Raw genomic sequence first — 16,490 nt, 5'->3', positions numbered from 1 at the left:
ACCTGCCCCTCCGCCTGCTCTGCCGGAAGCTGGGTCCGCGGTTTGTGGGGCCGTTTAAAGTCCTGAGGAGAGTGAACGAGGTATGTTATAGGTTACAACTGCCCACTAATTACCGTATTAACCCCTCGTTCCATGTGTCTCTCCTCAGGCCGGTGGTGGCTGGCCCGCTCCAGGAGGCTGAAGTGCGTGAAGTTCCTCCACCTCCTCTAGACATCGAGGGGGTCCCGGCGTATTCTGTTCGATCCATTTTGGATTCGAGACGTCGGGCGAGGGGCCTTCAGTACCTCGTGGACTGGGAGGGGTACGGTCCGGAGGAGAGATGCTGGGTTCCGGTGGAGGACGTTTTAGATCCTTCCATGTTAAAAGAATTCCACCGCCTCCATCCGGATCGCCCTGCACCTCGCCCTCCGGGTCGTCCCCGAGGCCGGTGTCGACGCGCTGCTGGAGCCGCGCGTCAGGGGGGGGGTAATGTCACGACTTCTGCCGAAGTCGTTGCCTCTCCTTGTTCGGGCGGTGTTCGGCGGTCGACGTCACCGGTCTTCTAGCCATCATCGATCCATTTTTCATTTTCCATTGGTTTTGTCTTGTCTTCCCACACACCTGTTTTCAATCCCATCCATTACCTATTGTGTATTTAACCCTCTGTTTCCCCTCATGTCTTTGTCAGAGATGGTTATTTGTCAAGTGTTGTGTTTATTGTGTATAGGTGTGCGACGGGTCATCGTACCCATATTTGTTTTATGTTTTTCCTATGAGTGTTATGGAGCAGATTACTGGGACTATAATTAAAAAAACTCCATTCTACACTCTATTTGACTCTCCTGCGCCTGACTTCCCTGCCACTTATACACGCAACTGTGACATAATGCCACTTTAATAATGTTTACATATCTTACATTACTCATATCATATGTATATACTGTATTTTATACCATCTACTGCACCTTGCCTATGCCGCTCGGCCATCGCTCATCCATATATTTATATGTACATATTCTCATTCACCCCCTTTAGATTTGTGTGTATTAGGTAGTTGTTGGGAATTGTTAGATTACTTGTTAGATATTACTGCACTGTCGGAACTAGAAGCACAAGTACACTCACATTAACATCTGCTAACCATGTGTCCACAATAAAATTACATTTGATGTCAGAGTGCTGAGTGCTTCTAGAGTGCTGAGTTCCAGGCAGTTAGCAAGTTTGGTAAGCTACTAATGACCATCAGCAGCATCAGAGCTTGGAGAAGCCTAATTACCATGACTAAACGGTCATGTGGTTTTTGACTGCCATCATGCCGGTGTGGCGGCAATACAGTCACCGCAACAGCCCTAGCTCCTAGTACTACTGCAAGTACACCATTATATAATTTACTGCTGTAAATGTGGGTTCAAATTGGTATTTTCATCCCCCATAGAGACAATGTAGAAACAGTACTGAGTATTACAGCAGACTCAATACACTCTAAGAAGAAAAAGTGCTCTCTAGAACCAATAAGGGTTCTTCCGCTTCCCTTTGAAAAAACATTTTTTTCTAAGAGTGAAGACAACAGACACAACAGAAAATAGACACAGTAGACACAATACAAAATGTTACTGTGTTAATAAAGAATACTTACAATCCTGCTGGATCTTTTCTGTTAGTCCCAAAGAGGGTGAGTGAGAGAGGAGGGCAGAGAGAGAGAGAGATGTTGCAGGTGTTGATAGTGATATTAGAGTGCTCATTGTAACACAGCTCTATAGCTAGAGCATGTCTATAGCGTTAAACAATGTTAGTCACATACTGTAGTTACAGTTCTATTGTTATGGAGTAGGCATGTCATAAAATGTTATTCTACAAAACAATATTTATGATACTGTTATATCCATGTTTTGTAAGTAAAGTACATTTTGTTACTAGAGTAGCATAATACGTTTATTGACTACAATGACTGTGAATATGTCCTGAAACAATTAAGCTGAAACAATGAGATGTAAACTTACCTGTTGATGATTCCACATCGGGAAAAGGTTGATTTTAAAGGAGGGAGCAGCGGAGAGAGGGACAGAGAGATTATATGATTTTCATCTGCTAGAATCAGCAAGTTAGTGATTTTCAAGAACAGTACAGATGAAAATAATATACACATATATTTAATTATATTCCACTGCATAAATAATCTATCACAAAACAGTAAATTTACATTTATACATTTATAATATATTTCATATTGTCTTCATGGCACTCTTTAGCTACCCTGTAAATGGCCATGACTGACATACTGTAATTGACATACAGTAGTGGTCCAATGCTGTGTGTCTGAATGACAAGAGCCATTCCTCTCAGGACTTTCTGTCTTTATATGTACTACAGTCTGTGTGTGTGTGTGTGTGTGTGTGTGTGTGTGTGTGTGTGTGTGTGTGTGTGTGTGTGTGTGTGTGTGTGTGTGTGTGTGTGTGTGTGTGTGTGTGTGTGTGTGTGTGTGTGTGTGTGTGTGTGTGTGTGTGTGTGTGTGTGTGTGTGTGTCCAAGGCTATGGGGGAACAGCTGCCTATAGACAGGTGAAACACCCAACCCCCACAGTTGTTTTATTTACTCAGAATGATATTCATTATGCCATATAGCCATGCCCATGCTGGAGGGAAAGGGGAGGGTTGAGAGAAAGAACATAATAGGCTAACAAGGACATGACAATCATCATCAATAGAGGTCACCACTGGAAGCTGGGAGACAGAGGGTTGGGGGAGGGAAGGGGAATGAGAACAGAGATAAATCCGTCTGTCATCACCTCACATTAGATACATCCAGTCCTATAGACAGCCCATGCTCCCATTCAGTCCTCTCAGTTATAGCATTAAATGAACTGGGAGCACCAGAAGATTTGGGATAACCTCCCTGTGGTCTCTCAATGACCAGGGCTGATTTTCCCTCCCTCCCTCCCTCCCTCCCTCCCTCCCTCCCTCCCTCCCTCCCTCTCCATATGTTTGGGAGATGTCAGAAGGTTATGAGGGTATTATGCATTTTACTCTGTGGGGGGTCTTCTCTCTCTCTGTTCCCCTCTCTCTCCCTGTTGTGTGTGTGTGCACATGTGCGTGTGTGTGTGAGTCCTCTGTCTGACACTAATTAATAGAGCTTTCTGAGGCCAGCGGTGAAAGGTTGTGGAGTATAAAGAGACATTGAGGGTGCTGTAGAGGGTCGATGAGGTGGTACGGCAACTGTACTGCCCACAACCGCAAGGCTCTCCAGAGGGTGGTGCGGTCTGCCCAACGCATCACCGGGGGCAAACTACCTGCCCTCCATGACACCTACAGCACCCGATGTCACAGGAAAGCCAATAAGATCATCAAGGACTACAACCACCCGAGCCACTGCCTGTTCACACTGCTATCATCCAGAAGGCGAGGTCAGTACAGGTGCATCAAAGAGATTGAGAAACAGCTTCTATCTCAAGGCCATCAGACTGCTAAACAGCAATCATTAACTCAGAGAGGCTGCTGCCCACATTGAGACCCGATCACTGGACACTTTAATAAATGGATCACTAGTCACTTTAAACAATGCCACTCTAAATAATGCCCCTTTAATAATGTTTACATATCTTACATTACTCATATCATATGTATATACTGTATTTTATACCATCTACTGCACCTTGCCTATGCCGCTCAGCCATCGCTCATCCATATATTTATATGTACATATTCTCATTCACCCCTTTAGATTTGTGTGTGTTAGGTAGTTGTTGGGAATTGTTAGATTATTTGTTGGATATTACTGCACTGTTGGAACTAGAAGCACAAACATTTCGCTACAATCGCATTAACATCTGCTAACCATGTGTATGTGACCAACAAAATTTGATTTGATTAGAAATGTTGATTTGATTTGAAATGTTGATTTGATTTGAAATCAATGATGGGTAGTCAGAGGTGAATGGTTATGAGAAGATAGAGCCACCGTAGTCAGCCATACGTGAGAAACTGTCACATTTGATTGCACAGTATTGTGGAACAACCTACTCTATATGCTCATCAAATGTTAATGTGCAGAGTTCTATGGTTCAACTGTAGATTTGAATATCGGTTACTGCTAAATTGGCTTCAGTTCTGTGTTGGATGAAAACATATACATTAAATTCATATTGAATTAGCATGCCATAATTCATAGTTCAGTTGGTAGAATAACCACTCGACTATAGTTAAACCATGCAGAAATATCTTTAGATCATATGGATGGACTGAACAGATTCACTGGGTAACACATCAATATGTGCGAGTGTGTGAGTGTAAGTGTGTGTGTGTGTCTATGTGTGCGTGCGTGTAAGTGTGCGTGCGTGCGTACGTGCGGGATAGGGGATGGTCAGAGAGTGTATGTGAGCTCAGTTCTATTGTTAAGAGATATCACTTTACATGAAGCTGGATCTGCAGGATAACTGTGTTGTGTTTTACATAGAGTATACACTGTACATGTATATATAAATCACTTCATATGCTTTTTTTCCTGAAAGTCCATTTGTCACAGTAAACACCAATAGGTTAGTAAGGGATGTGGCATGAAACTCTGTTATGTTCAGTTTTTGTTCACTGCCCTTCAATTCCAAAACCATTGGGTGGGTCACCGGTATCTAAATTGTATGAGAACAAAAGGTTTACGATAAAATATATATTATAAAACAATGTTATGACTGATTTCATGTGTTCGCTATTTGATTGATGGACTTACGATCAAGAGGAACCTTGATAGCAGACACTTCTTGCCACAGCAGCAGGAGCAACGACATGACAGACAGGACCCAAGGCCCGCCCTGCACCAACATCTCTCTCCTCTGATTGGCTCTCCTCTCCTGTCACAACTCCTGGTTGGCTCCTGATACGGCTCTGACCTATCAGAGAGACAGAGAGAGAGATGTGTTTTCAATGTGTGTGGCTGACCTACATCAGCAGCTGAGGCCCTTACTCCCCAGAGAGAGCTACCCAGAGACAATGAAGACATCACACAGAACAGTTCCATCTCTCCTCCAGTCATCCACTCCCCCATTACCCCAAACCAGTATCAGAACCCCAGCCCCCAGGCCCAGGACTACTCCTCTCCCTCCATCTCCTAATTACCCCAGACCTTCAGATCCCCATTCCTCCATTCCCCCAGACCACAATACCTCCAAACCCAGAGTACCAGAGCTCAGACCAGGGTACCATCCCAGCCTACTAACCCCATACACCCTGCTTACTAACTCCATACATCCAGTCTAATAACCCCATACACCCTGCCTACTGACCCCATACACCCTGCCTCCTAAATCCATACAACTAGTCTACTAACTCCATACACACAGCCTACTGACCCCATACACCCAGCCTACTAGCTCCATACATCCTGCCTAACATAGCCCAGTTGGTCCCGTGTAGCTCAGTTGGTAGGGCATTGTGCTTACAATGCCAGGGTTGTGGATTCAATTCCTGTGGGGGACCAGTATAAAAAAGGATGAAAATGTATGCACTCACTACTGTAAGTCACTCTGGATAAGAGTGTTTGCTAAAGGACTAAAACGTCAAACAACGTACGTAGCAGGTGTAAAATAAACACCTGAAGCTAAATCACTGACACACAAAAGTTTGAAACTAGATCACTGACATACAAAAGTTTGGGAGAGGTGCACTGTTCAAGTAATACAGTAAATGGATTTAAGATGGCGTGTCACCTTGTTAACAGAGATATTAGAGACAAGCGGAGATAAAAATCCCATTGGTCAATGAATGGAGGAACATATAACGCTCCACCCAGCAGACGGTCGACCAATCGTGTTCACATTGTTATGCTGCATCATGTGGTCCCTTCTCAAAGTCAGGGTATGAGTTCAGAAACGTGCCTATTTTCCTCAAAAGTACGTTATTTCACAATTGCAAAGCCTTTGATATTATGATATTACAGAGAACAAGTTCATTATCTCACATCTCGGAAAATATTTGTAATGTTGGGTTTTTGAGCTAGCGCCCAATTGAATCCCATTCCCTCCTTGAAGGAGAGCTCTCTTTGTCCCAGAATTGTGGCCAATTGACGATGCATAGGCAACATACACAATGGGAGGTAATACGATTCCAAATGAGTTTCCCATCTCCTCAAAAGTATCTCTTTTTCCACTTTCCCTGAAAACTTGAACATCCGGTTGTTGGGGACTCAGCAGAGGCTATCCAAACCCAGACCTTTAACCAGTGCTGCAGACTGAGATAAAGAGCCAGACGTGTGTAAAGAACCAAACTCAATCACACAGCAGCTGAAGACGCTGACCATTCAACATTCACCTCCACTTCAACAAAGTAAATCCATGGCAAAATACCAAAAACATTGCGCATCAATGTATTGCTTTGTTGCATCTCCTACATCAAAGGTTCAGTGCATTCGGAAAGTATTCAGACCCCTTCACTTTTATCACATTTTGCTACGTTACGGCCTTATTCTACATTACGCCCTTATCATTTTTTCACTCATCAATCTACACACAATATCCCATACTGACAAAACAAAAACATTATATATACTTTTTTGCAATATAACTTATGTAAATATCACATTTACATACATTTTCAGACCCTTTACTCAATACTTTGTTGAAGCACCTTTAGCAGCGATTACAGCCTCGAGTCTTCTTGGGTATGACGCTACAAACTTGGCACACCTGTATTTGGGGAGTTTCTCCCATTCTTCTCTGCGGAACCTCTCAAGCTCTGTCAGGTTGGATGGGGAGTGTCTCCGCACAGCTATTTTCAGGTCTCTCCAGAGACGTTTAATCGGGTTCAAGTCCAGGCTCTGGCTGGGCCACTAAAGGACATTCAGAGACTTGTCCCGAAGCCACTCCTGCATTGTCTTGACTGTGTGCTTAGGGTCGTTGTTCTGTTGGAAGGTGAACCATTGCCCCAGAGTGAGGTCCTGAATGCTCTGGAGCAGGATTTCATCAAGGATCTCTGAACTTTGCTGAACTTTGCTAGAGAATCTTGTTTCTCATGTTCTGAGAGTGTTTAGGTGCTTTTTGGCAAACTCCAAGCGGGCTCTCATGTGCCTTTTACTGAGGAGTGGCTTCCGTCTGGCCACTCTACCAAAAAGGCCTGATTGTTGGAGTGCTGCAGTGATGGTTGTCGTTCTGGAAGGTCCTCCCATTGCCACAGAGGAACTCTGGAGCTCTCTCAGAGAGACCATCGGGTTCTTTGTCACCTCCCCAGACCAAGGCCCTTGTAAGGACAGATACTGGGAGACGAGAAGCAAATACAGGGAGTGAACATTTAATAAACAACGGACAGAAAACAGAAGGGCAATCAACAAAGTGAAGGAGTCCAATGAACGTTGATGTGCGTAATGATGATGACAGGTGTGCATAATGATGGGCAGTCTGGCACAGAGAGGGGGAGTAGGAGCAGGCATGACAGTACCCCCCCCCCCAGAGCCGCCACCCTGCGTCCCACCTAGGCGAGCCTGACGGACTGGCCGAGACGTGGGAGTCGGACGTGGCGGCTGAGGCGTGGGAGCCTGACGTGGCGGCTGAGGCGTGGGAGCCTGACGTGGCGGCTGAGGCGTGGGAGCCCGACGAGCCGGCTGAGGCGTGGGAGCCCGACGAGCCGGCTAAGGCATGGAACCCGACGAGCCAACTGAGGCATCCCCGGTTCCTTCGGCAGCGGAAGCCGGACCCGACGTCACCAACAAAAACAAAAAACAAAAACTCCTTGATGCTTCAAATTGTGGTGTCAGCATTCTGTAAGGACAGACGAGAAGTAAGTGCAAGCAGTGAACATTTAATAAACAACAGACAGGAAACATTACACGGAGAGCGTCTGAACAGGAGAAACAAAACAACATTAATATCATATAATATAATTTCATGAAATCACAAGTCCAATACAGCAAATGAAAGATAAACATCTATCTTGTGAATCCAGCCAACATGTCCGATTTTTAAAATGTTTTACAGCGAAAACACAACATATATTTACGTTAGCTCACCACAATAGCCCAACACACAACGCCATTTTTTCACCGCAAAGATAGCTTTCACAAAACCCACAAATAGAGATAAAATTAATCACTAACCTTTGAACAACTTCATCAGATGACAGTCTTATGACATCATGTTAAACAATACATTTATGTTTTGTTTGAAAATGTGCATATTTATAGCTACAAATCGGGGTTTTACATTGCCGCCATGGTCACAAATTTCACCAAAATGTCTGGAGAAATTTTCGACAGCCACGTAATCTAACAGAAAAACTCATCATAAACTTTGCTGAAAAATACTTGTTGCACATATAATTAAAGATACACTGGTTCTTAATGCAACCGCTTTGGTAGATTTAAAAAAAATAACTTTAGTACAAAGCACAGCATGCAATAATCTGAGACAGCGCTCAGCCATTCTCCGCCATGTTGGAGTCCAAAGAGTCCACAAAAATACGAAATAACATCATAAATATTCCCTTACCTTTGATGAACTTTCATCAGAATGCAGTGCCAGGAATCCTAGTTCCACAATAAATCGTTGTTTTGTTTTAGAATGTCCATTTCTTGTCGAATTAGCAACTTTGGCTAGCATGTGTAGCTCACGTGTCCATGAAGATTTTACGCATCAACGAAAAATTCAAAAAGTGATAATAAAAGTCGAATAAACTGGTCAAACTCAGTTGAGAATCCATCTTTAGGATGTTTTTCACAAATATATCCAATAACGTCCCAGACGGAGCATTTCTTCGTGTCTACCTAACGCATTGCAGACAAAGATATGACAAGCCCTAAGTGCGTAGCCAAATACTGCCAATATGGCTGACCTCTCACTCCAACAACTCTCATCCGGTCCCACAGAAGGCTAGACACTTCATTCCACGTTCTACTGCCTGTTGACATCTAGTGGAAGGCGTATGAAGTGCATACAGATCCATAAATACAAGACAATTGAATAGGCGAAGCCTTTCACAGAGACCCATTTCAGAATTTTCACTTCCTGTTTGGAAGTTTGCCTGCCAAATGAGTTCTGTTTTACTCACATATATAATTCAAACAGTTTTAGAAACTTCAGAGTGTTTTCTATCCAATAGTAATAATAATATGCATATCATATGATCTAGGACAGAGTACGAGGCGTGACAGCCCTTCTCCCCCGATTGTTCAGTTTGTCCGGGCAGCCACCTCTAGGAAGAGTCTTGGTGGTTCCAAACTTCTTCCATTTAAGAATGATGGAGGCCGCTGTGTTCTTGGGTACCTTCATTGCTGCAGACATATTTTGGTACACTTACCCAGATCTGTGCCTCGACACAATCCTGTCTCTGAGCTCTACGAACAATTCCTTCAACCTCATGACTTGGTTTTTGCTCTGACACGCACTGTCAACTGTGGGACCTTATATAGACAGGTGTGTGCCTTTCCAAATCATGTCCAATCAATTGAATTTACCACAGGTGGACACCAATCAAGTTGTATAAACATTTCAAGGATTATCAATGGAAACAGGAATCACCTGAGCTTAATTTCGAGTCTCATAGCAAAGGGTCTGAGTACTTATTTCCATGTCCCGTGTTTGTGCACGTTGTATGTTCATTTGGTACATTAGCTTGGTGATTGTTTCTTCGTGCTTTGCGCTTTTGCCTTTTTCTGGAGGTTTTGACGCAGTTTGCGTCCGTCTGTTTGCTCACTCCAGCCTGAATAAAGTGTGCACCTGTTCACAACACTCTGCTCTCCTGCAACTGACTTCGCCACCAGTACATACACCCATGACAATACCAATACCAATACCGATTATTGGAGGACCAAAAAAAGGCGATACCAATTAATCGTACGATTTTTTTATATATATATATATATATATATATATATATATATATATATATATATGGGGGTCATATCTGCACAATATCTGTCCCAAACATGTTCTATTGGAAAGACATGGAGATAACACTAGTCTATGCCTGTGTCTGTGATCATTACATTTACATTTAAGTCATTTAGCAGACGCTCTTATCCAGAGCGACTTACAAATTGGTGCATTCACCTTATGATATCCAGTGGAACAACCACTTTACAATAGTGCATCTAACTCTTTTAAGGGGGGGGGGGGGTTAGAAGGGTTACTTTATCCTATCCTAGGTTACTCTAGTTGTGTTAGGCCAGATGGGCCCACAGAGAAGTAAACAGAACACTGTAACTGAAGTAGAGGTCGACCAATTATGATTTTTCAACACCGATACCATACCGATTATTGGAGGACGCAAAAAAGGCGATACCGATTAAATCGGACTATTTTTTATTTCTTTATTTGTAATAATGACAATTACCACAATACTGAATGAACACTTATTTTAACTTAATATAATACAGCAATAAAATCTATTTAGTCCCAAATAAATAATGAAACATGTTCAATTTGGTTTAAATAAAGCAAAAACAAAGTGTTAGAGAAGAAAGTAAACGTGCAATATGTGCCATGTAAAAAAGCTAACGTTTAAGTTCCTTGCTCAGAACATGAGAATATATGAAAGCTGGTGGTTCCTTTTAACATGAGTCTTCAATATTCCCAGTTAAGAAGTTTTAGGTTGTAGTTATTATAGGACTCTCTATACCATTTGTATTCCATATACCTTTGAGTATTGGATGTTCTAATAGGCACTTTAGTATTGCCAGCCTAATCTTGGGAGTTGATAGGCTTGAAGTCATAAACAGCGCAATGCTTGAAGCACAGCGAAGAGCTGCTGGCAAACGCAGGAAAGTGCTGTTTGAATGAACGCTTACGAGCCTGCTGCTGCCTACCACCGCTCAGTCAGACTGCTCTATCAAATCAGGGGGTCTGAGGTCTGCACAACGCATCACCGGGGGCAAACTACCTGCCCTCCAGGACACCTACACCACCCGATGTCACAGGAAGGCCATAAAGATCATCAAGGACAACAACCACCCGAGCCACTGCCTGTTCACCCCGCTATCATCCAGAAGGCGAGGTCAGTACAGGTGCATCAAAACAGGGACCGAGAGACTGAAAAACAGCTTCTATCTCAAGGCCATCAGACTGTTAAACAGCCACCACTAACATTTAGTGGCCGCTGCCAACATACTGACTCAACTCCAGCCACTTTAATAATGGGAATTGATGGAAATTATGTAAAAATGTATCACTAGCCACTTTAAACAATGCCACTTAAATATAATGTTTACATACCCTACATTGCTCATCTCATATGTATATGTATATACTGTACTCTATATCATCTACTGCATCTTGCCATCTTTATGTAATACATGTATCACTAGCCACTTTAAACTATACCACTTTATGTTTATATACCCTACATTACTCATCTCATATGTATATACTGTACTCTATACCATCTACAACATCTTGCCTATGCCGTTCTGTACCACCCACTCATTCATATATCTTTATGTACATATTCTTTATCCCTTTACACTTGTGTGTATAAGGTAGTAGTTGTGGAATTGTTAGGTTAGATTACTTGTTGGTTATTACTGCATTGTCGGAACTAGAAGCACAAGCATTTCGCTACACTCGCATTAACATCTGCTAACCATGTGTATGTGACAAATAAAATTTGATTTGATTTGAAATCATAGACTTAATTATAATATAATAACACACAGAAATACGAGCCTTAGGTCATTAATATGGTAAAATCCGGAAACTATCATTTTGAAACGTTTATTAGTTTATTCTTTCAGTGAAATATGGAACCGTTCCATATTTTATCTAACGGGTGGCATCCATAAGTCTAAATATTGCTGTTACATTACACAACCTTCAATGTTATGTCATAATTATGTAAAATTCTGGCAAATTAGTTCACAACGAGCCAGGCGGCCCAAACTGTTGCATATATTCTGACTCTGCGTGCAATGAACGCAAGAGAAGTGACACAATTTCCCTAGTTAATATTGCCTGCTAACATTCATTTATTTTAACTAAATATGCAGGTTTAAAAATATATACTTCTGTGAATTGATTTTAAGAAAGGTATTGATGTTTACCGTAAGGTACATTCGTGCAACGATTGTGCTTTTTTCGCAAATGCGCTTTTGTTAAATCATCCCCCGTTTGGCGAAGGTAGCTGTCCTTGTTAGGAAGAAATGGTCTTCACACAGTTCGCAATGAGCCAGGTGGCCCAAACTGCTGCATATACCCTGACTCTGTTGCACAGAACGCAAGAGAAGTGACACAATTTCCCTAGTTAAAAGATATTAATATTAACTAAATATGCAGGTTTAAAAATATATACTTGTGTATTAATTTTTATAAAGGCATTCATGTTTATGGTTAGGTACATTGGTGCAACGACAGTGCTTTTTTCGCGAATGCGCTTGTTAAATCACCCGTTTGGCGAAGTAGGCTGTGATTCAATAATAAATTAACAGGCACCACATCGATTATATGCAACGCAGGACAAGCTAGATAAACTAGTAATATCATCAATCATGTGTAGTTAACTAGTGATTATGTTAAGATTGATTGTTTTTTATAAGACAAGTTTAATGCTAGCTAACACCTTACCTTGGCTCCTTGCTGCACTCGCATAACAGGTAGTCAGCCTGCCACGCAGTCTCCTCGTGGTGTGCAATGTAATCGGCCATAATCGGTGTCCAAAAATGCCGATTACTGATTGTTATGAAAACTTGAAATCGGCCCTAATTAATCGGCCATTCCGATTAATCGCTCAACCTATAGTACTTATGTAAATAAATATTTAAATCATGAATTAATAATCATAAATATTTTTTTTATTTTTACAAAAATTTCTAAAACCTGGTTTTCACTTCGTCATTATGGGGTATTGTGTGTAGATTGATGAGGGAAAAAATTATTGTATCCATTTTAGAATAAGGCTGTAACGTAACAAAATGTGGAAAAAGTCAAGGGGTCTGAATACTTTCCGAATGCACTGTATATGTAGAATCATTACTCAAATAAGTCACTCCAAATCCTCCTGCCAAGAGAAATTATTAGGAAACTAACCTGAATATCAGCTATATATACTTGGCAGAAGCTTACTTTAAACAGTACTTATGATAAAGTACAGTATTTCAACAGGGATAGATAGCATGGGTTGTCTTTAACAAATTGCCTTGGTTATAAAAACGGAAGAAAACATGCATAATTTAGAGAGTTATTCTGTATAATAGTCTCATTTACCTTAGCATGTTAGGTTTTCGCTTAATTTATGCTAACGTCGTTATCTGTATTTGTTATGATGTTCATGGTGACAAAAATTAGACCGGCTCCCTCAAATCCACTTCCAACGCTTTTTGTAAAGTTACTACTGAGAACACACACAGGCACACATACATACACAAATACTCACATGCACACACATACACACACACAATGGAACTCACACATTAAAGACCACAGATACACACAACGGAGTGCACACATGAACAGAATCCACAGCATCTACTTCCCTGTCAGCAGATCAGATAGCAGACAATAGCAGTTACTGTGCTAGCTTTCTGAACCACAACCCAGCCACAACTCCGCTATCTTCACACTTCCTTATGGAATTGAGATAAAGAACAACATGTTTGGCTCAACAATGTAGATGGCCAGAGAGCAGAACCAGATCTGAAACCACTGGTTAACCAGGTTAGGCAGAACCGGCCATGGCCTACCTATCATTTTGGAACACTCGTGTAGACAATAGGGAGACTTGTCTACACTAACCCTTCTGCTCTCAAGACGTTAAACCGATTCAAGACCTTCTCCTGTGATCCAACATTAGTGAAGTCGACTCTTGTCAAGATGGGTCTTTATGCCTTTGGTGTGAGGACATAAGGAAAGACATAAACACAGCTACACTAGTTGGGTTGATTCTGCACTCTGCTAAGAAGTGTTTGGACAGAGAAGAGCAGAAGAGCCTGAGTGTTGCCCAAGTGTGTGACTGCCCTGTGTCACGTATGGCATGCTGTTTATTCTTATTCACACACACACACACACACACACACACACACACACACACACACACACACACACACACACACACACACACACACACACACACACACACACACACACACACACACACACACACACACACACACACACACCAGTGATAGAACTAGTACTGAGCTGATTGTTGTGAAGCCTCTTTAAACTCCTGGATATCTACTGGGTCACATGTGTTTCTGTTTGTGCTAGGTGACCTATATACCAATAACCTGTATCTGCAATGCAGCCCAAGCTGAGCCAAGCAAAACCTCCTGCCAACACAGTCCTAGGGGCTCATGCTGACTCTGTGTGTGTGTGTATTTTCTTTCACTTCCTGCCATAAGGGTGCTAGGCATATAGAGAGTCTCTCTCTATACGAGGATCATTACTAATGTAGAGAGTCTCTCTCTATACGAGGATCATTACTAATGTAGAGAGTCTCTCTCTATACGAGGATCATTACTAATGTAGAGAGTCTCTCTCTATACGAGGATCATTACTAATGTTGAGAGTCTCTCTCTATACGAGGATCATTACTAATGTAGAGTCTCTCTCTATAGAGAGTCTCTCTCTCTCTCTGCCCTCTTCTTTGTTTCTCTCTGCCCTCTTCTTTGTTTCTCTCTGCCCTCTTCTCTCTTTCTCTCTGCCCTCTTCTCTCTTTCTCTCTGCCCTCTTCTCTCTTTCTATCTGCCCCCTTCTCTCTTTCTCTCTGCCCCTTCTCTCTTTCTCTCTGCCCCCTTCTCTCTTTCTCTCTGCCCTCTTCTCTCTTTCTCTCTGCCCTCTTCTCTCTTTCTCTCTGCCCTCTTCTCTCTTTCTCTCTGCCCCCTTCTCTCTTTCCCCTTCTTTGTTTCTCTCTGCCCTCTTCTCTCTTTCTCTCTGCCCTCTTCTCTCTTTCTCTCTGCCCTCTTCTCTCTTTCTCTCTGCCCTCTTCTCTCTCTCTCTGCCCTCTTCTCTCTCTCTCTGCCCTCTTCTCTCTCTCTCTGCCCTCTTCTTTGTTTCTCTCTGCCCTCTTCTCTCTTTCTCTCTGCCCTCTTCTCTCTCTCTCTGCCCTCTTCTTTGTTTCTCTCTGCCCTCTTCTTTGTTTCTCTCTGCCCTCTTCCTCTCTGCCCTCTTCTCTCTTTCTCTCTGCCCTCTTCTCTCTTTCTCTCTGCCCTCTTCTTTGTTTCTCTCTGCCCTCTTCTTTGTTTCTCTCTGCCCTCTTCTCTCTTTCTCTCTGCCCTCTTCTCTCTTTCTCTCTGCCCTCTTCTCTCTTTCTCTCTGCCCCCTTCTCTCTCTCTCTGCCCTCTTCTCCCTTTCTCTCTGCCCTCTTCTCCCTTTCTCTCTGCCCTCTTCTCCCTTTCTCTCTGCCCTCTTCTCCCTTTCTCTCTGCCCTCTTCTCCCTTTCTCTCTGCCCTCTTCTCCCCTTCTCTCTGCCCTCTTCTCTCTCTCTCTCTGCCTCCTTCTCTCTCTCTCTCTGCCCCCTTCTCTCACTCTCTCTCTCTGCCCCCTTCTCTCTCTCTGCCCCTTCTCTCTCTCTCACACAATTACCCTCAGCACCCTCACCCCACCCCAACCCAAACAAGCTCATCCCAGCCCACCCCAGCCCACCCCTGATTGTGAACCATACTTAGGTAGCCCTTTTTCCTTCCATTCGTTGTGGGTAGTTGTCTTTGTTAGTGGCACTATTGCCCTGTAAAGCTTCACGGTTGTTTTTCGTTTGTTGTTTTGTTGGCAACATTTTAAATAAAAAGAGAAATGTACGCTCACCACGCTGCACCTTGGTCCGCCTCTTACAACGGCCGTGACAGCCTTTAAAATCAAATCAAAGTTTTTTTGTCACGTGCACCGAATAGAACAGGTGAAATACAACCTTAAAGTGAAATGCTTACTTACTAACCAACAGTGCAATTTTTAAGTTTTAGGTGTATTAGGTAAAAAAAAGTATTAGGTGAACAACAGATAAGTAAAGAAATAAAAACAACAGTAAAAAAGACTGTGAAAAATAACAGTAGCGAGGCTATATACAGTAGCAAGGCTATAACAGTAGCTAAGCTATATACAGGCACCGGTTAGTCGGGCTGATTGAGGTAGTATGTACATGTAGGTATAGTTAAAGTGACTATGCATACAGTTGAAGTCGGAAGTTTACATACACCTTAGCCAAATACATTTAAACTCAGTTTTTGACAATTGCTGACATTCAATCCTAGTAAACATTCCCTGTCTTAGGTCAGTTAGGATCACCACTTTATTTTAAGAATGTGAAATGTCAGATTAATAGTAGAGAGAATGATTTATTTTAGCTTTCATTTCTTTCATCACATTCCCAGTGTCAGAAGTTTACATACACTCAATTAGTATTTGGTAGCATTGCCTTTAAATTGTTTAACTTGGGTCAAACTTTTTATGTAGTCTTCCACAAGCTTCCCATAATAAGTTGGGTGAATTTTGGCCCATTCCTCCTGACAGAGCTGGTGTAACTGAGTCAGGTTTGTAGGCCTCCTTGCTTGCACACACTTTTCAGGTCTGCCCACAAATTTTCTATAGGATTGAGGTCAGGGCTTTGTGATGGC

The 16,490-nt window shown here is 42.4% G+C and overlaps 1 protein-coding gene across 5 annotated transcripts in view; it reads right to left on the bottom strand.

The window, feature by feature from the left end:
- LOC120065325 (neurofascin-like) overlaps positions 1–16,490 on the bottom strand; it is a 101,892-nt gene that overhangs the window by 71,269 nt on the left and 14,133 nt on the right. For all 5 annotated transcript variants that reach the window (XM_039016227.1, XM_039016230.1, XM_039016228.1 and 2 more), the window contains exons 2-3: positions 4,698–4,857; positions 1,616–1,633 (exon numbers count right to left, since the gene is read on the bottom strand). In XM_039016227.1, coding sequence (XP_038872155.1) covers positions 1,616–1,633; positions 4,698–4,791 — 112 coding nt within the window. In that variant the 5' untranslated portion in view covers positions 4,792–4,857. The remainder of the gene's footprint in view (positions 1–1,615; positions 1,634–4,697; positions 4,858–16,490) is intronic.

The sequence above is a fragment of the Salvelinus namaycush genome, chromosome 20 (assembly GCF_016432855.1).
Source record: "Salvelinus namaycush isolate Seneca chromosome 20, SaNama_1.0, whole genome shotgun sequence".
Lineage (NCBI taxonomy): Eukaryota > Metazoa > Chordata > Actinopteri > Salmoniformes > Salmonidae > Salvelinus > Salvelinus namaycush.
Note: the sequence above shows the minus strand (reverse complement) of the source record. Positions and strands in the feature narration are given on the sequence as shown.